Here is a 21396-nt window from a genome sequence, read left to right as displayed (position 1 = left end):
CGAACAAAAAGATTAACGTTTCGCGGGTGGGGTGACATCACTATCGTTTTCTGGTTGTGTTGTGTCAGTCACTTACAGAATGACGCAGTAGAAGGTCGTCTCAGAGATGGCGAGCTTCCCAGTATGAAAATACAATTTTATGGCGAGGTAAATCGGAGATTCTATTTTCTGTTAATCCAAAAACGATCGAAACGAAAAAAATTTGCTCGTAAGACAAATAATAACGACGGTCGGGAAAGGAGAGATAGCTTTGTTGTGAGAAACTACCTTCTACCCCTTTGTTCGATGAAATGTCAGGGTCGTTATTTTAATGTCAGTGTTCATTTACTTTATTCAAATTTAATATATTCGTATTATTGCAACAGAGATCATGAAAGTTTTCGTTTCATCGTCTTTTGACATTTGTGTTTCTTTTTTACTAATCGTCCCTGAGCGTACACGACGAACAGCTGTAGTTGGATTGTGTAATATTCTTTAATAAGTAAAATAGATTCTCCCACTACTTTTCTGTTACTCATTTTTATATTATCAAATATACAGATATAATATTTCGTAAATTTCCTTATACAAATAATAACAATATTTTTGATTAATTATTTATTTCGTCGTTTCGCTTAATTTTTATCTGTTATATCTCATATTATTATTAATAGAAATGTGTGTTGCATATATTTGATATTTATGCAAATAAATTATGAATATGTAATGTATACAGATTATTAATCTATATTTTTTGCACATTACTATACTTTTTAATTTAAATACCTGTTTTAGATTTATATAATGTGATATTTTGGTCTTTAAATTTACAAGTTTTTCTGTTTTATATTAACACAATGTATGTAATGTATCATAAATTTAAATTATGTTTCATCAGAGATATTTATAATTGAAATATGACCTTGTTATATAGTGATTTTTGTTAACTTGAAATAAATTTTTAATGAGAAGATTTAACAACACAAGATATCGAGTTTATTGAGATTACAGTTCATTTATTGTTTGTGGAAATTATTAAAAATTGTTTGATCATTATATTTTTATAATAATGAATATAATAAAAGTAAATGTACAATATTGTTTCCATATATTCATCCATAATGATATTAATATAATTTTCTTTTCTTCATGACTTATTAAATATTATAAATGATTATGTAATTATTGTTTAATGCAGTAATATATAGTTAATATTACTTTATATGTATTTATTATTAGGTAAAAATATTCTGTTTGGGAAAGAAAAAATGTCTGCAGACTCTCCAAGGCGTGGTGTGCATAAAGGAGTACAAGTTGTATCACCTCAGCCAATAGTTGATCGTTCAATTATAGATAGTGTTGCAGGAATAATTAATGATATTGTTCCACAGGTTGGTACATTAAAATATTCTGTTGATGATCATTTATTAAGATACATATTACATTGTTTAAATATAGGCTTATACTGGTACACCAAATTCTGAGAACAAAGAGTCTATATCATGGGCAAGGTTTGAGTATGCAGACATTAATGATCCTACCCTGTATCCAGACTACAATGAAGGCTCTAATACACCACCTTTATTATTGGTACTTGGCTATACAACTGGAGTTCAGGTTTGATCTTGTTCACTTGTTCTTTAAGTATTTACATTACTTGTGCAAAAGATTGTGTGTTAAAATAATTTTTTACAATGTCTTTGGTGTTCTTTAAAAGTTATGTGCAATTTAGACAGTCTTAAAGTAAGAAATATTCTTCAAAGAACATATATGAATATGTATCAATTGAAATATGATTTAAGTTAAGTGTACATATTAGATACTGAGCATGAGGGGTCTTTATAGATTTATCAAGTTTCTAATTATAGAACACTGTTCTTGTGTAGTAGCTTTAAAACTGTGTCTGTGTTTATGAATGACTTGAATCTTATTTTATCTAGGAGGCATAATATGTAAACAAGCACATTCATTATCAAAATATCAAGGTACATGTAGTTTGCAGCGATAATAATATGATATTTGAAGTTTGATCATATAAAAGAATTCATATATTTAAGTTGAGCATTTATGCTTTAAACTTTGTTTAGAAAACTCATAATTATTATAGAATATAATGTTGTATCTTATATTATAATGTTGTTTTAAAAGTGATATTGTAAAGTCAAAGTAACAAATATTATTTAATATAGGTATGGTTGATAGCAGCAACCGGAGAAGGAACTGAAGTGTTATCATGGCGACAAGGTGTCGTTCGTACACTGCGAATTTTACCAAATCCAAAGACTGACGATGAACATGTTGATTTGTTTGAATTGAAACGGCCAATGGTAGCAATATGTGATTCAGCTGGACCTGGACCACAATTTTGCAACATTAGTTTCATTTCATTAAAAACTGGGGAACAAGCTAAAAGCATAAAATTTAAAAATCCTGTTTGTGACATTTTGGTAAATAAACGATCCATAGTAGTAACATTTTTAGAAAAGATCGCGGTGTTCGATGCTCGAACATTGGAAGATGTATTAACAGTTACTACTTGCTATGCCAGTCCTGGTCCAAATCCAAATCCTGTTACTTTAGGCACAAGATGGCTTGCTTACAGGTAAAAATCCCCATGATTATAAAATCTTAGCAGTTATTTAAAGTAAACTACGTTTTGTTATAATAGAAAATATTTTTAGCGAAAAAAAGTTACTACCAGCAAAAAGAAGTAGCGGTGGTTGCGAAAGTGAAGGAGTTCAAAGTTATACAGCAACTGTTCTATATGCAGCAAAATCTTTAGGGAAAGGATTGCGTGGTTTGGGGGAAACAGTTGCATCTAGTTTAACTGGCAATTCAGTATCACCAGTAGTCATTAATAATACCAGCAGTGATGTAACTCAACCAGGAGTAATTACAATATTAGATCTCCAAGCAGCAAAAGAGGAGAAAGAATTAGACGATGCGAATATAGAGACTGTCGTTGCTCATTTTACTGCCCATAGTGATGCAATCGTTGCTATGACTTTTGATTTAAGTGGTGCATTGCTAATGACCGCTGACAAAAGGGGGCATGATTTTCATGTATTTAGAATTCAGCCACATCCAGGTGGTCCCACTTTGGCAGCAGTACATCATTTGTATATTCTACATCGTGGAGATACTACTGCGAAAGTGCAGGTACATATCTTTTTAAATCAAATTTAAATGTCTGTGATTTTAAGACTTTATGTATTTTAAAGATTCGTGTTTTATTATAATAGGATATGGCTTTTTCGAGTGATACTCGATGGGCTGCGATATCAACTGTGCGGGGCACTACTCATGTGTTTCCTGTTGCACCATATGGTGGACCAGTAGGAATACGAACTCATTCCACACCTCATGTTGTAAATAGACTTTCAAGATTTCATAGAAGTGCAGGTTTAATGGACGACGGCACCAGATCTCATTCTCCCGTATCTCATACAGAGTTGCCTTTATCAGTGTATCCATATTCTAATCCAAGACTCCCTCCGTACCCTCATCCAACTATACTACATCCTCTGGCACAGATACGACAACCATCTTCATTAAATCATGTTAACAGTCAAGTTCAACAAAGGTAATTATTATTATCTACGGAATTTACTATTATTGGATAAATTTATTTGTTGTATATTATATAGCAGGCCACAGCAACGACAACGATTGCACTCGGACGATAGTGGAACATTACCACTAAAAATATGTGCTTGTTTTGCACCTCCAAGAGCTTGGATGTATGCGCAAAGGGAATCTACTGCAAAAGTTATGAAGAGAGCAGTTGATTCTTTGTTTATTATGGCATGTCACGGAAATATGATACAATATGATTTAGAACCCAAACCAGCTGCAGGTGAATAAAATATTAATTTAGGTCAAGATTAATGTCAATATATATCTATTATAATATGTAAGTACTATTTAATGACACATTTTAGGTATACCAAAAGAAAAAGTATGTGACGATACGATGATAGAATTAGAGGTCGAAGCCAAAGGTCAATGGCCTCTTCTAAGATCTCCGAATTCTTTAGAGATTGTACCACCTTTGCCAACGTCTAGCCCTTTACTAAATGTCAATATTATACCGAAAGACATTCAAGATGGCGATTTAGCGGAGGATCGTTGGTTAAGTCAAGTAGAAATTGTAACACACGCTGGTCCACATAGGCGACTTTGGATGGGACCTCAGTTTGTTTTTAAGACCTATAATGCAACTAGTGGGTTAGTTTTCTAGAGATGTAACATATGTAACATTGTTTTTAAGATTGTAACATCATTACAATAAAATTTTATTAATGTAGAGCTACTGTGAATCTTGTCGAAGCAGAGGCTGTTGAAATTGGAGTAACCGGTGGATCTCGTCCTGCGAGATCAAATCCAGTCAACATGCCGCATGCTGCATCCAGATCATTGGTACCTGTGGTCATTGATGGATCAGGAAGTAAGTTCATATTATTTCTTAAATATTATATTAGCATATTTATTTTTGTTGTTAAGATTAAATTTGTATTCAATTCATTTAATATTTGTACTGCACGTTCATGTGGATTTCTTTTATTATTTAGGCAGTTATGAGCAGTCTCCAAGATTTATGGAAGCGTATGGTGATCCCTTAGATAGTGAAAATGCTGGTGTTGGCGGTGGTGAAAATCAATTGAGAGAAGATTTGGCCGAAGCTATGCTAGAGACATCGATCGCACCACACCGTGCTCCAGGTAAGTAATAATTACATTAATAATTACATAGAACTTGTGATGCTTTGCTTTGAAGTAGAAGATCACGAATCCTGATATATCCCAATTGCCGATATTTCGTAAAATTTCTATACATTGTTGTGATTAGTAAGAAGAAAGAAAGCATTCTATATGATTTGGATATTTGGAAACTTATATTTCTGAGTGCCTCAAATACGCGATTTTAATAGATTCTTGAATTTACGGTTCTTACAATCGTGAAGATCTTCCTGCTAAATGCAGTAAAGTTAATTTCAACGCGACTAAATTAATTTTATCTGTTTAAACGATCATCACTGATTGCAATTACGTCTTGATTGGAAAAATTGTAAAATGCAAAATATAGATCATGTTTTACTTTATTCTAGAAACTTGTAATTTGAATTTGTGGGAGTATTTGATAATTTTTTCAAGCACATATTTTTAAATATGGATACGATATTCGTGCTTTCTGCATTTGGTGACGGATGATTGTTAGATTGTAAGTTTGTATGGATACAGAACTGGCCAGAGGCAGGTATCTCCGTCCCCCCCCCCTCCCCTTTATCGATGCTACATTTAATTACTAACAACGATACATTTTATCAACGTCTACCCTTTAAGTCGAGGTAAACAGTTGCGAATGGCTGCGGGCAGTCGCAGTTACTAATCCTATAAGAATCTTTTCCTTTTTGAACTACCAATGAACACGAAAGAAATTACATAGGTTGAAAGCAACTGTTCTAACTTGTTCTCTTTACAATGTATCATTCGATCTCGACACGCATATTGTGACGTGAAATTTGTGTTTTTGTGGTGTGCAGTGTGACGACTCGGATCGAGTATATATATCAGCTTTACATTAGAAGTCAAGATTAATTACTCTTTTATTTTCTCTCTTTCTCTCTTTATCTTTCACGTACCCCGTTCTCATAACTCTGTATTTCCTCACGATGCAACATTTGAATTAGTATTCGATGATGTCACTTAACTCTCTCCATTGCCGAACCGTATCGAGAACAGTAATACCTCATTATACCTCAGGCGATGCATCTCATAAAAAAGGCCAAACAGAAAAACAAACAAGAGAGATATTGTGACTCGATATTGATACCTGCCAACGGCTTTTTCTGTTACTAGGGAGGCGATCGGTATTTGAGAGGGTGGGTCAACCGGTAACTAAAGTCGTCAACCCTCTGGGCACCGTGATTACCGTATCGGCCGATGAGGAGGACATTAACTCCAGTCAGGAGTTCGATTTCGCGAAGGAGAGCCACGTGCCGGAACCACCTAGGAGCGTGTGCGCCGAAGAAGGTCCGGCTTCTCTCGGCGATTTCGAGCCGGAGAGTCAAACTCTGCGCGATCTCACCGAGATCTGCGCGGAAATGCGCTCAGCTGGCGAGCCTGCGATCGACAGCGTGCCGGATGAGAACATCTGCGAGGTGAAGGAAAGAAAAGCGTTGTGCGTCGAGATCGCTTCAATTACGAACCCTGGGAACTCTACTATTGACTTCGAGAAAGAAGAAGCCTTCCGCGATGTACCGACCAGCTTGAGTCTGTGCGTAGAACAGGGTGAAATCCCCAGCAGTCCTATGACCCAGGCAAAGGAAGCTGCTTGGTGCAAGAAAGTTGATAAAAGGGAAGACAGAGGGACTCACGAGAGGAACGTATCCGAGGCACAATACGTAGTCAACTATGATGAGGGTAATGTAGTTTTGATGGAAAATAAGGCAGCTCATGAAAAAAAGAATACATCGGTGCATTGTAAAACTGAGAGTAAAAAAACTTGCGAGTTTGAAAAGGTTGTGAAGAAGTCGGAGAAGATTGGGTACTCTGTATCCTCTAGTAAACAAACCGGGAGTAAGAAGTATATTCTAAAAGAACAAGGAGATAGTATCATTATCGAAGACATTACTTGCGACGATTCTAAGAATAATTGCAGCCAGAAGGAAGGATGCGGAAAAAGCGTGATCGAAGATACGGACAGTAAAATTTCTGAAAGTAAAAGCGGAGAGTATTCGAAAGAAACTGTAATTGGGAAATGTAAAAACAAATCAAAGTCTTCCACGGCTCAGAATTACAAAGAAAAAGTTGAATTTCTTATGGAAAGCAAAAGTTCGTTGAAGCAGGTAGAACCGATCATAGAAATGGATGTTGTAATCGAAGAAACCGGTAAGAAGGAAGATTTCAAGCCGACTATAAGTGCGGATGTATTAACTAAAGAAACTGATAAATATAAATCATCGACATCGGACTCGAACGACGATTTCAGTTCCAGTGAATATCACATCGTCGATACACCTTGTTGCAACAAACATGGTACTTCGATTCAGTCCGACGAAGACATTGAACATATCCAAAGCTCCGAGATCATTCAATTACAGCAGGCTGAATGCATCGATAGCGATAAATGCGTGGACGTGATAAGTTGCGCAGGTTCTTCACCTATTATGCAGAGGAAGAACAGCAAGAATACGATATCTGATGACGATATAGAGTACATACATGCTTCTGAACTAGTAGAAACATCTGACAAAATTTGCAAAGAAGATTCGAAGTTTGAAATTAGTAAAGCTAGCAATAGTGAATCGTCCACGACAAAGAGCAAACCTTCGTCGTCTGACGACGATATGGAACACATATACCATTCGGACGTCTATGATGTACCATCTGAAAGATCTAAGGATGCGTGTGAAAGAAGCACGAGGAGATCTCAGGAGATTACAGCAGAATCAGCGTTGGCATCTAAGAATGCTAAGAAGACAAAGGATATCGTGGTGATCGAAAGCGATACATCGGATGCTGATGTGACTGTAATCTTTAAACCGGTTGATAGTTGGAAGAATAAGAATACAGAGAGAAAAGAGGAACTGGAAGAGTCTGATAACATAAAAGATATCCCGGCTACTGAAAATGTTAGTCCACTAAGAAAAACTAAGGTTCGTTCCGCTAAAACATCTCCTTCAAACGTCGCATCCAAACGATCGCAAGCAGGAATCGAAATAATCGACATCGACGCGATGCAGAAAGCTGAGATGAAAGTACTAATCGATACTACATCCGTCTCTGAATGTAAGATCCTCGCTGGACCCGAGGTCTGTGGGACTCGTGCGAAGAAGTTTCGGAAGAGTAAGAAAGCCACCAACGAAAGCAACGTACAAATTTCCGAAGCTTCCACCGAGCCTGTAAAACCTGTTGAAGATATTTCAAAGGAACCAAGCTTGCAAGAACCGTTACCTGAATTTTCCTGGAGCGCTATAGTAAAGAAGAAAAATAGTTCTCCCGTGGCTGAGTCAGAAACGCGAAGAGAAGATAAATTCGAGGATAAGCTGAAAACCGAATCGTTCAATCCTATCGAAGTCTCGTCGTGCACGCCTATTTTAGAGAAAATAGAGTCTTTGAAGAAGAAGATACACGAGTCTTCGTTGAGAAAGAATTTAGACAAAAAGAGTTCGAGTTCTCAGATGGTAGACAAAGTTCGAGAGGGTAACTTGGAATTATATCCTCAAGAGGAAATTTCCTGGAGCTCCATCGTCAAGAAGAAAAACACTTTCTCTGCTGAGAATGAGACAAAGAAGGAATCTGACCTCGATCCAATAGCGGAAGATGCGAGCAATGAAGAAAGGAAAATTTGTCGAAAAGAGGAATCTTTGACTGATCCATCGTCAACGATGGTGGATCAATTGAAAGAAACTGTTAAGGAAACAACCGTGGAAGAACCACTTGTACATGCAACGGAAGGATCTGGGAGTTTCATCGTTAAGAAAAAACCTGTTTCCACCACAGAAAGCGAATCTACGAGAAAGAAAATTGGCGAACAGAAAATTCACAAAAAGCTGGATCTACCGACCAATTTGTCGGAAACTAAAATTGAGCACGAAACAAATTCATCTGCAAGTGAAAGCATCTCATCCGAGAAAGTTTCCAAATTAGAAGCTGTAAGCGAGATCGATGAAAAAGATCCAAACGATTTAAACAAGTGGAACGTCGGTGGACCGTTGGTAGGTGCAACGTTTACGAAAGAAGATTCCTCGGAACCTGAAAGAGATACCGAACCAGAGAAGAGGAGTGATTCGGAGCAGGAGATCGTGCCTGAACGTTCGACTTCTTCGGACGAGTTGAACCTAAACGTGGTGCTCACGAACGTCGAAGGAGAGTATTCGGGTCGTGAGACAGCTGAGAGAAGTGCGACGAATACCTCAGTTTGCGCCACGTCCAAGAAAGGCAATAGGTCGAAGAAAAAAAAACGCAGATGAGTAGAGGATTGCATGGATGTACCTAGGGCCAGCCTTGCCCTTTACATACTCCTGATGCAAGTAACTGGGATTGGTTAGCAGGAGTATAGACCGGGAACAATTTGCGTTCCCGATTTTCATTCTAATCAAGTTAGCATGGTCGTTTTATCGAAGAACAATTATCTTAGGAAGCACGTGTTATATAATCACTTTTCACGAGTGGAGCAAGCTGTAGCTCCGTTTTCATGGAACGACAAGTGTCTGGCATCCTGTCAGATTTGATATTTTTGAAAATATTTTCTAAAAAAAAAAAAGAGAGAAATTATCGAACAAATAGAAATAGCAGTAGTACATATATGTTGATTTAGTAACCGCGTTAGAAAAGAATCAATATGAAAGAACGTTCTAGAGGCACTCGATGAAATTTCCTATGATAATAACAAGGGCAAGGCTGTAATCATTGGATTTACGTCCGCTAATATTCAAGTCGAATTTGTGGAACAAATAAACAATTGGAAATAATACACACACACAGACACATACACGAGATACACACTTAACACTCAGCCAACCACGCGCGCCGCAGCGAGCTATACGTTTCCACCGCGCTCGGACAAGTCAACCTATACGCTGTCCATCGCGCATTTTTCCACGTATCGAGGACTAATATTCACTACTTAAATAAAATCATTACCGCAAAATATAATTAATCATTTAAATAATTTTTAGACTTCTTCGTTTTTTAAGTAGTGAATATTTCACATATTGTTTATACAAAATATCAAATTAAAAGTATATGTTAAAAATATAAAAACATATGGGTAAAATTAAAAACATTAAAGATAACACGAGTTGAGCATGAAATTAAAAATTTATAATGCACTTTAATATCTTTTTGCAGTGCAGTATGGTTTGATTATAACTTTATTTATTTATAACTGATACTAGTTATACTTGTTAAATAATTTTAACACCACTAAATTGTGTATTTTATTATATACTGTACTTTATAAAAGTAGAAAAAGTGGTGCAATTAATTGGGAACAATTCCAGGTAAACAATAATTGATAATAACAACAAAAAAAAAAAAAAGAAAACACGATGCTAAAGTCAAAAAGGGAGATCTCTCCGTTCGGTTACGCAACGATGTTCTTCACAGAGAGGAGATATTCCTATTCGGTTGGCTAAATGTTAAAATAAGAAAAAAAAACTTCTATATACAAAGTATATCATATGCGACCCATTTTAAGAGTGGACAGAAGGCATAAAAACAATGAGAAAGGTTCATATCAACATATGTTTTATCTGACCTTGTTTCAAATTTATAGCCATTTTTCGTTTTAAATCCACAACCACCTATCTTCATAGAAGATGGTCCATACTCAATGGCCACCCTCGATTTGTATTATTCGACATACACGTGGAATTTTTGACACGACGAAGGTAGTCATTTCATTGAACAGTTGCGGATTATTGAAATATTAAAGTGGCTATAAATTCGAAAGAAAGCCAGGTGGGACTCATGTCCAAAAGTGAACTTTTTTCATTGTTTTTGTGCTCCCTGTTCACTTCTGTAGTGGGTTCCACATATTGTGATGCACCCTGTATATATAAATATATGTATACATACACATAGATATCTAAAGGAAAATCAAAAAGAGAAAAAATGAGAAAAAAAAAATGAAACACATATAGCGATTTCTGTTCCGACTGCCTTACATCGACGTCGAGTCGAACGAGAATGCGTTGTACGATGTCCGTGTGGTGCATACGAGAAGTGTTCTAGCTTTTTATTACGATCGATGAAATTCAGATGAAACGGACAAATCGATTCGCAGCCATTCACCGATAATTTAAGCACTTTAAATACTTCTTTAATACGGCGACTGCCTTGCGTTTCGATTCGTACTGTTAAAGGGTTTTCACGTTATTAGTTCCAAGAATCTTTATTTATAAATGATACGAAACTTTCTGGAGAAAGAGAATAGAGAAGATTAAAATTTTACTATTTTTTATTGGCGATATAACGAACAAATTTCTTTAATCTGACATGGTTCTTATGTAATAAGTATGTGCAGCCTTAACACAAAGAATCTACAGTAGTATTGTTATGAATATATTATGTGCGATATACGAAACTTTTTAAAATTTCACTATCATTGTAGTGACACCAGTGTCGTGATTGCATTTATAAAATTTGAAAACCAAATCAATCTAAAACTATATATAAAAGTAACAATACATTTCTTACAAACATAACACTTAGTAAAAAATTACTATGCAGCATGAATCATGGTTTTAAACATACAGTTAGTCTAAAGACAGCCTCACTATTTATTGCGTCTTGTTAATAATCGCAATAGTCGTGTCTCATTACAATGTTAATAAAATTTCAAAATGTTTTTTTATAAAACGTACAATATATTCACAAAAAGGTTCCATAAGTGTTCAAATATTATTGTGAGCTACTGTAGTTACAAGGACGGAAAAGTTGAAATTCTCATTCTAAAATTGAATTTTAAAATTGAATTTAGTTGCATTCATATGATAATGAATATAAATTCATTATCATCAGTATATTGCGTATAAAAATTGGCTAAACGTTGTCATTTCCTATTTTGCTATCAAAAATCTATTATTTAGGAAAAATAAAGAGGAAAAGAGAAAAAAGAAAAAAAGATATTGGGAACTAATAGCACGAGCAAGTTACATACATATGAGCGGTTTAGAAGAAGCCGCATTGATCAACTCTGTAAATTGAAAAATATCGAAAAGTGATGTTATAAACACTGTTTCTTAGATTTGCCTTAAGGTTTACTATTATTTGTGTCATCTTCTTGTGATAAATGAATTTAAGAATTGAACATTAATCATGAATTTATGTAGTGAAATTATATAAATTAACAAAAAGTGGAATTCGATCAGTGTGGCTTTTCACAGATTCATTACAATATACGTTTCGGTTTAGCACAAAGCTACTCGCATCCGCCTCCATACAAAAATGTGTCCGATCGAGATCGTCGCGCTCGTCTCTATTTTTTATATCCGCCGTCGAGACATGCTTTCCATGAAAGCCATCCGTAATATATTTTCACGGATCCAGAGGAAATTTGTTCGAACCGATTAATCGCGTTTAACGAATGAAAACTTCCCTTTGGCTGTTCCGAGTTCTCCGGGAATTTTAACGATTTGTTTATGCAACAGCCCTGTATATTGCGAAGTGAGATATCTATTTCTAATATAGTAAAAGATCGAGTTTCGCTAAGTGGTGTTCAAACTTGGATAAAATTAACTGAAAAATCGTTGTTCTTCGTTTTTGTCGATTATTATATCGACCGTCGTATATCCGAACGAGGAAATGGTCTTTGGTTGATATTCGTAGAAACTTTTTTTTCTGAATGAAAGAAATTCGTTGATAACGCGTAGTTTAGAAACGGTATCGGTAGAATGAAACGTATAAAATAAGTGTTATATAAAGTATACCTAAATTGTATTACATTGCGTTATACATATATGCGCATCTACGTATAAAAATTCGACTATTTTGCAAAAATATTTGTTTTTGAATCCAAAGGATTTTAGTTGATTTGTGATACAAATCGTGCGAAGCAAGTGAACATTCACTGCATATTTTATTGTGAAGATTATCGATGGTATAAATCCATAATTCATATAATGATTGGATGTTTGTCGTGTAATATCGATGTGCGTAAAGTACGAGAGTAATAATTCTTGCATTGTATACGAGCAAGGGTTTGTCATGTAATATCGATGTGCGTAAAGTACGAGCGTAATAATTCTTGCATTGTATACGAGCAAGAGTTTGAAAAGGGAAACGGGATTCGGTATGTATGTCATATCGATCCAGAATCTCAGTTCCAGTATGCTAGATAATCTTTTCATTTGTCGTACCTGGTTACGTACGCACGTTCTTGGTTCTCCTCAAAAGCTTTCGAATTTATAATATTTAATATCTTAATAGTTTCCGTTCACTAAGGACGCAACAGATAAATTCATCCCATTGATTCAATTCTCCAGATTACTACGTTTATCGTGTGGTAGATGTCAGTGGCTTCAGAAACTTTTCGAGATTGTAAATACTCGAGGTTCTTGCTACAATCTCTTACCTCGATATCTTTTCGATACAATTTCTGCGTAGGTGTTAGAACACACGAACGACAAAATAGCATATATATATTTTTGACACGATTCATCACAGATAACTACTCTCTTTAAACCCGTAACCGCGAATTAGGTGTTGCTAGGTAATCTTGGAAAAAAAAGGATAAAGAATTCCTGAAGAGCCAAAGATGGGTTGTAATCGATTAGTTGCATAAGCGGAAACGTTAGTAGTGTGGGGACTATAGTTTTATTTTCAGCACTTTAATAATCCAAATGACATGTAATTTCGTGACTAATACCTTATGCTGCAGAATTGTTCGTTTAGTTTTACGAAGAAGATGTTAGTATCGCGGATCCTTAGTGAAAATAGGTATCTTAGAACAATTTTAACAAATACACAATAGCACTGTACAGTTGTATTACGCGAATCGAGAAATGTCGTTATCATTTCTATGTTCTATTTAATACTTTCACGGAGAAGAGGTTCTCATTTCATATAAGGTATTTTGTAGTTTTTTGGTGGTATAATCGGCAAAGGGTTAATTCTACACGAAGATGGGACTTTGTTTCCGAGAAAATTGACTTAAAATATTTGCCTGGTATATCTGGGTTAACCTTCGCTTGATTTTTATCTATGGAGCAATATTAAATTCATTATGTATTACGAAGAAATTAAAAGTATCATACAATCAAAATATATGATTGTTTTAGAGTTCGAGCAAAATTTTAGTCTATCTTCTTGGCTTATTTTTTCATGCAGAATTACCGCTTTCTGATTGTACCAACGATCAAAGAAAATCGGGAAGTTTTTGACCAAGATCTTCGATTCTATTACTTAGCCCAATTCTTTTCTGTACGTTTTCCTGTTTTTTTTCTACAAGTAATCATGTTCTATTTATAAGTTTTCTTTCAGAGGGTTTGGCTAAAATCTCTGATATCTCTTCTTTCTTCCTTCCTTTTGTGTTCTTTTGCCTTTTGTTGAACATTTTGATCACCGATCGGTTGAAACCACTCTTGTGTTTAATAGAGAATCATGTGTCGAGCAACAAATCGATTGTTCGTTTATATAGATATAAATATATATAAATATACATATAACTTCTAACTCGTTAGAGTTTGTTGCTAGTACAAATGGAAAACGATGAGATCTTTTCGGTGGAACGAACAAGGTCTCTTTTCGAGGATTTAGCCGTGAGATTTAGTACAAAGCTTCTAATCATCACTTTCGTCCTCGTAAATGCTGTGATTATGTTTCGTGATTCACTGTATCTATTCGCTGCTACGTCGGGGGAAACGATGTCTCATCATATTTTCCACCTTTCTTTTTTTTTCATAAAGAAACAACGAAGAAAAATGTCGAAAAGTAGGTGCAATGCTTTTAACGATGATATCGTTCTTCAAGCTTATTTTTATTAGAATTTTAACGACGATTTCTTCAATTCCTTTACCGAAGGAAGAAGTTTTCTTTACGAGTGTAGTATGTAAAAACGATGGAATGTATTTATTAATCCGAGTTGGGGCAATCATTAGCAGTAACGTAGAGTAATTATTTATCACGTGTACGCTATTCTTGGTGCGATGAGTTATTTTTGTTAACATTTTCCTTGCTTCGTTCTTTTTTTATATTTTTTCCAATCCATGTGGTCTTGAAGGAAAGCAAGAATCGAAGGAGTAAATAAAATTTTGTACGATGAGGTTGACCAGTAGTTAGTTTTGCAGAAACATCTGCTATGATGCTGTTTGTTTTTGTTTTTTTTAGATTTAAATTAATCGTATTCTCTGTTATTACGTATTGTCGAGGTTATAAATATAAGTACATTACAATTTTAATAATTACATCACAATTGAAGGTGATAGAGAGCACGTTGATACATTTACAAAATTTACAAAAAAATTAAGCTTGGTGTGTAACTCTAACTGAAAGTTACAAGAGACAGCAATAAAAATCTATTTATAGCTCATTATTTACATTCAAGGGCATAATAATATTGTTTTTTTTTATTTTTTTTTTTTTTTTGCTTTACTAAATTCTATTTCCTTTGTAACGGTGGTGTTCAGGTAACGGGTATACAAAAGAAAGATGTAGAGTCTTCCTAGAAGTGAGAATTATTTCAACATATATTACTTTTTACTGTCTGTTTTTTATTCATTTACGTTACTAAATGCAGTAATTATAGACGTATAATAAAATCGTGAGTTTCTTTTAAATTTATGATCTTCACTTACAAAATCATAATGTTGACTGCCGATAACAAATATGGTATTAAAAAAAATAAAAATTAGTTTTTAATAAGGGATTTGTACTAATCAGCATTGATACATCATACTACTCTTTGTTTCTGATATTCTTGACTCATATTCATGTATTAATTTAAAAATCAATCATACTTATCATGAGAGTGCTAATGTTTTGTCATATGTATAGCGTTTGAGGTCTTTTTTAAAGTACAATCTTTTGAGTGTTATATTTTGCTATTACATCAATATTTAATAAAGTAATAATGCTCTTTGAATATAGAGATATAGTCATATAAATTTTGATATTTCTTGATGTGAGTAGGTTTCCTTCATTTAATTTATGTGACGTTTTTTGTTACATTTTTAACTTTTTGTGCTAACAATCATTTTTGTGGAATAATCTTGTGGATATGTGCATTCTAGTATTTTCTTCTTAATCAATATATTTATAGAATTATCGCGATTCTATAGAAATATAATTTATAGAAAAAATACTAATCTCATAATGAAGTATTAAATATCAGAATATAAATATTACATCTGTCTCAAGTGAAAATCTGTAGAGTTTAGGGTAACTTATAAATCATTTTTTTATCAAGATATACTAATAACATGATGATTTCTGCCATAGGTATATATAATTATAAAAAATTAATTTTAATAAGATCATTCTATTATTCTGTGAATAATACAAAAATAAATAATCTTGGCTGATATTAGGAAGAATTTTGTCTTTAAACGCGTTTTATGTGTTCAATATAAATTACTCGGTGAATATATAATATAATTTACTAACTTGGTGATAGATTTTTATTATATATCGAAAGTAGAATATTTTTCGTTTTATTTGTTTTCACGTTTATTGAAGAAAATATCTGTAGGTTGAATGTTTCGTTTTGCATTTCTTTATAGTGACTAATACAGTAAACATAGCTGGTTGCTAGTTATGAAATAACTAATATTAAAATTTATTTTTTAATCAAAAGTCAACCTAATATCTATTAGGAATATTTTAGTAATATATAAATTCATGCGACGCACGTGATAATATTTCAAAAGTTGTTTTATTAGTAATTTAAATTTCTAGGTACGTAGTTCGTAGTTGAACCTTTTAAAATAATCAAAGGCGAGCCATAAATGTCATTTTTCTCATAAAACGAGAACAATGATTCTGTATTATGAAGTATTAAATGGATTACTAAACTGTTCGATAACTAAAAGAGTTTGTGCTTCTCTCGACGTAGCAAATGCAGTGTCATCGAGGGCATTCGTTGGTATTAAAAAACGCAGAGATTTCAATAATGGTGCATACCACCAGAATACTTTTATTTTGTATTATAGAGGTTTCGTTAGAATGCAAAGTTACACGTATAATTCAAGCGAAAGCATATTCGTCCCTTTATCGAATAAACATAGGTACCAATTGTCTGCAAATCCTTGAATCCTCTATCCCTCCTTCAATTTCCACAGAAATCGTTCGTAACGGACGAAAAAATACGAAACTATTTAAGTGGATGCATCGAATTTATTATAAATACTCACAACTTGATGCGAAAAAGAAAAAACCGACGAATTATACACATAGTACCTAACAAAATACGGAACGTTGTATTTCTGGGTAGAACGCGTGACTCTTTTTTGCATAAAGTGTATAGCAGACACAAGTGTATTGCTCTGCTTCGAGCAAAAGAATTAATTTTTCGAAAGAAAAAAAAGCAAAATTAACAATTAATTAAATTAAAAAGTTAAATAATTAAAAGTTAACAGCAAATTGTAAAATTTTTTTTGCAACTTCCTTTTCTTCATATTACAGTATAACACACGTCTCTCTCTCTCTCTCTATCTCTCTCTCCTTTATTTTCGCTACCTCAACCACTCACTTTTATCCCATATTTCTTTCGACGAAAAAAGATGATAGTAGTGTATTTATTTCGGCGATTTAATCCTCTAAACGCCGGTGAGAGTCGCGTGGACCGTAGATAGCTTCGAGGATTGTGTATTTTATACGTTATATAGGTCTATGCGTGATCAACACGTTGACTGCTATGAAGGTCTATAGTTGTCACTGACCTTCTAATCATCATTGATTGTTATTGGCCATGTTGGAATTAATTAAAGCGTTTAGATGAAATAAACAGTTATATTGGGAAAATCTTCGATAATTATTCAATGGTACAATATAAAGCACAACCGTCCCTTAATTCACGCGAGCTTCTTTTTACGCGAAAGATTATAGCGTAATTTACGCGGTAGTTTTTATGCGCGATCTCAACGCGGCCAGAAAATATATTTTCCTAGAAGTTTGAAAAGTAACAAGTGTAACTTATTTTGTTGAAACGCGTCAGTGCTGTATGAGATAAGAATAAAAGTACATTACGTTGTGCTAGTCATCATACGTGTATATATTTTTTCTTTTGTACTGATAGACTTTATTTACGCGATTTTGAATTTACGTGAAAATGAATGCACATTGAACGGATACTCCGTGTAAATTGAGGGACGGTTGTATTAAATGAATTGTAAACAGATTAAAGAATCTTAGTTTTTAATAAAGCTAACACGTACAAAATGTAGCTATTCGGCAGTCAATGCGTTGATAATAATATTACCAATTATTTAGAGTAATAATTGACGATTTATAAATACATAACAATATAACGAGAAAATATAATTATTTAGTAATTGTTTTAGCGAAATGCGTTTTACGCGTAGCTTTCTTTATCATACGAACAATGAAGAATGTAATTATTATACTCGATGTATGTGTACGTATGGATTGTAATATCGTGTTTGTGTTAATGTGCTATCGATTTTCGTCATCGTTTTGTCGATTCTATGGGTTAAAAACAGAAAGTCATACCCGGTGATGCTCTGCAACAACTGCCAATCAGAGAACAAATCAGAAACAAGTGGTACTATTAATTTATCATTTTAAGAGGCCCCAAACACGACACGTCGTAATTATTCTCCGGTCGTTAGAAGATTAAGCAGCTTCGACGAAGTACTTAGTTTAATAACCTTTCGCGAGAAAAACGAGCATCCGCGTAGATACTGTGTGGTTCTTGCATTACGATCACGTGTGATGAATCTTCAGATAATTACTGGATTACATGTATTCGGATATTATTTCCGTTATAACTTGCGAATTAGATTTATCAAGCGAGTTTTATGTGATTGAGAAACCTGTGTTTTGCGAATGACAAACGACTAACAATAAGAGATTCGAACGTTGTGTGATAATTTAAAGTTAATGCCCAATGTTCGTAGAAAATTTGTAAATTTCTGTCACGAATGTATTTACTTTGTTGCTAGAGGAATCGTAAAGAAAAGAGGGAAATTTTTCTGCGACATAGGACAGGACATTGATCACTGCGCAAATATTTATGAAAATTTAAGATAATAAAATAAGACGCGAAACATGCTAGAAACTAGTTTGCATTAAGTCACATGTAAATCTGCTCTTCCTCATAAAATTATATCCCATTTCAATAGATCGCTATATTACAGAGCACAATAAACGATAGAGATCAACACCAGAACTACCTAAGACTAAAATATAAAGTCATTGTGTCAAAGAGGAAACAAAGAGGCACGCTAACGAATTTACAAAATTTCTATAAAAAGAATACGAATTGCTAATTTTGATCATTCTGGTAGTTTTGGAATTAATCATGATAACAGTGATTAATGTTTCAACCTGTTCTAAATATCCTACGATCCATTAGACGATCAATAGCGATTTAGACGAATGTTCACGCTAAAGAGAAATTATATGATTGAATTGTATCTATTGCGTATTTAATGCGTCTAGCCATTTTATTATATATTTTTACCTAACTGAATCTAACAGTCAGTTTCGTCGTCGAGAATACACGGATCGTATGTGGGAATGTAAAAAAGAAGGAATGAGGAAAAAAAACGAAAAATTCGATGCTATCGTTTTCATTCGTTGTTGACAGCCGAATAGTTGAGGTTGAAATTCGAATGCCCGGGGAAAAGATTTATTGTAATGTAAAGAGCACGATACACATGCATATATATATACATATATATATATATATATATATGTATGTATGTAATTGCTTTTAAAGATAATTGTGAACAAAAAGAGAAGTATAACAAAGATAAACTGATACGCAGAATCTTTATTTACGAAAAGGAGCAATTCGATATTAATAGATTTATAATAGGGGAGAGCACAGAAGAATACGACAGAAATAAAAATATTAGCGTCGCACTCAGGCTTAGTCTGCTTCATTTTGGGAAGCTTCCCGCTTTTCAGCATACAACAATTTTGTCTTTCCTGATTTTTGTGTCACCACTGATAAGAAGAAATTCGAGAATCCGTAATTCAATTTTGAATGTGAACACACTGTGTGTGTGTGTGTCGATTAGTTATCTAAAGCAAGTATGTACAAAATACACGTTAATCGTGATATTACTTGAGATAAAATTTGAATTCTAGTAAGTAAAAATCCACTAACGAATAAACGATAGAACTACGATTACGAAAATAGATCTCAGAAAATTGATTTTAATAAAATGATAATTACGAATTTTCTTATTGTTTCTTGTTTAACAAATTGAGATCTTCCATTATGTAGGAAATACAACTCTAACATTCTTTAACACGTTGATTGAATATTTTAGAATGATAAAAATGAATGTGTAGGCGAAACATATAAATCAGTAAATGTATGGCCGTAAAATCAATAGATATGAAGACGTGAAAAAGAAAAACTGGTTTTATCTGTTGCAGGTGGTAGCCAATCGGTTGCCAGTTACGAGGACCTAAGTTCGAGTAGCTTTAGTTCGGCAAGCAGAGCTTCCCTGGATGCAAGGGGTTCGCCAACACCTTCCTATGGTGCTGAAAACATGATGGTCTTTCCTGGTGATAGTAGCGGATCCATTTGAGATTATTTGAGATGCGCAGCCCTGTTACCGAAATGGTTGCGCTGTCTCAGATAAATCGTACGAGAATCGTTACTGGCTCTGTGCCACTGCAAGTAATTCCGATTTTCTGCTCAAACAAGCCGAGGATTTGCGGAGATAAAAAGGAAAAGGATAACTAAAGAAACAACAAAAGGAAGTATACCGCTGTGCCATTTCTGTGAGCTTTCTCCTCCCTCTCCCAAAAAATCTGCACGCGACACTCGCGTGATAACCAAATTTCTTTTTACCTCGAACTTTCTTGGAGGGACTATAAAGAAAACGCGAGTCGACCGAGACGTTCGTTTGGAAAGAAGAAACTTCGGGGAAATTGTTTTGAGGATAATTTTTAACACTTAGATAAGATGCAACTAGGGTTTAGATTTTTACTTATATACGTTAATCGCTTTCTCATTAAAATTGGGTTTTTCGAATATTTCTATCTTCTTAATGGATTAATTTGTCGACTGGTACCGTTAGATTGGAACAGAAGTACTCATCTATGTTCAAAGATATCAGGAAAGGTTCAAGCGATTATCGTGAAAATATTCCACGGGGTTTTATATAGATACGTATCTTGTACGAACTTTTAATTGATCTGATAGATTTGTCAATTCGAGTTAATTGATTATAGAATTTGTTAACATGTTTACTGGTAAAGAACAGACCATGATAATTAAAACAATGTATCCATTACATTGATCAGTACGCTTTCTGTTTCGATGAAGGACAACATTTCCTTCAGGCTAATTTTATTTTATATAATAAATAATTGAGACTGTTATCGAGTGGGTTAAAGAAAAAGATGAGCACTATGCGAAAGACTTACAACGGGGTTTCCCAAACTGTCGCGAGTTATTATTCTTCTTTATAATAATTCAAATATCTGCGACCCTTCGTTACATTCGTATAAAAAGGCATTTTAAGATCACTTCATTTATTTATAAAAAAAACTCAGTGTTATAGTCATATAAAACTCAGAATGATACTGAAATAAATAAATGCTGAAAATTGTGATGACAAAATTTCCTACGAAAATAATTTCAGTGGTGAACAATTTTCTGTAAAAATATCCTGCAACCGTGCTGGAAATTATGACAATTTGAGAATCCCAGGTGTAGAAGAAAAGTCTGCTTACACGAGACACGATATCAATTTTGCAACGCGTGAAGTAT

General features: G+C 34.0%; 1 protein-coding gene across 4 annotated transcripts; it reads left to right on the top strand.

Moving 5' to 3' along the window:
- Positions 1 to 16: 16 nt before the first annotated feature.
- Positions 17 to 19848, top strand: LOC132907623 (uncharacterized). 4 transcript variants are annotated; one of them, XM_060960879.1, is made up of 11 exons: positions 17 to 147; positions 1219 to 1370; positions 1438 to 1596; positions 2169 to 2581; positions 2661 to 3138; positions 3222 to 3562; positions 3630 to 3835; positions 3921 to 4206; positions 4287 to 4426; positions 4551 to 4700; positions 5838 to 19848. In XM_060960879.1, the coding sequence occupies exons 2-11, from the start codon at positions 1248 to 1250 to the stop codon at positions 8951 to 8953; spliced, it is 5412 nt and encodes a 1803-aa protein (XP_060816862.1). In that variant the 5' UTR covers positions 17 to 147; positions 1219 to 1247; the 3' UTR covers positions 8954 to 19848. The 4 variants fall into 4 exon arrangements, with proteins under 4 accessions (XP_060816862.1, XP_060816860.1, XP_060816861.1 ...); XM_060960877.1 differs by having other exon boundaries at positions 3627 to 3835; XM_060960878.1 differs by lacking the exon at positions 17 to 147 and adding an exon at positions 214 to 312 and having other exon boundaries at positions 3627 to 3835.
- The last annotated feature ends 1548 nt before the right edge of the window (positions 19849 to 21396 follow it).

The sequence above is a fragment of the Bombus pascuorum genome, chromosome 6 (assembly GCF_905332965.1).
Source record: "Bombus pascuorum chromosome 6, iyBomPasc1.1, whole genome shotgun sequence".
In the NCBI taxonomy this organism is placed as follows: Eukaryota; Metazoa; Arthropoda; class Insecta; order Hymenoptera; family Apidae; genus Bombus; species Bombus pascuorum.
Note: the sequence above shows the minus strand (reverse complement) of the source record. Positions and strands in the feature narration are given on the sequence as shown.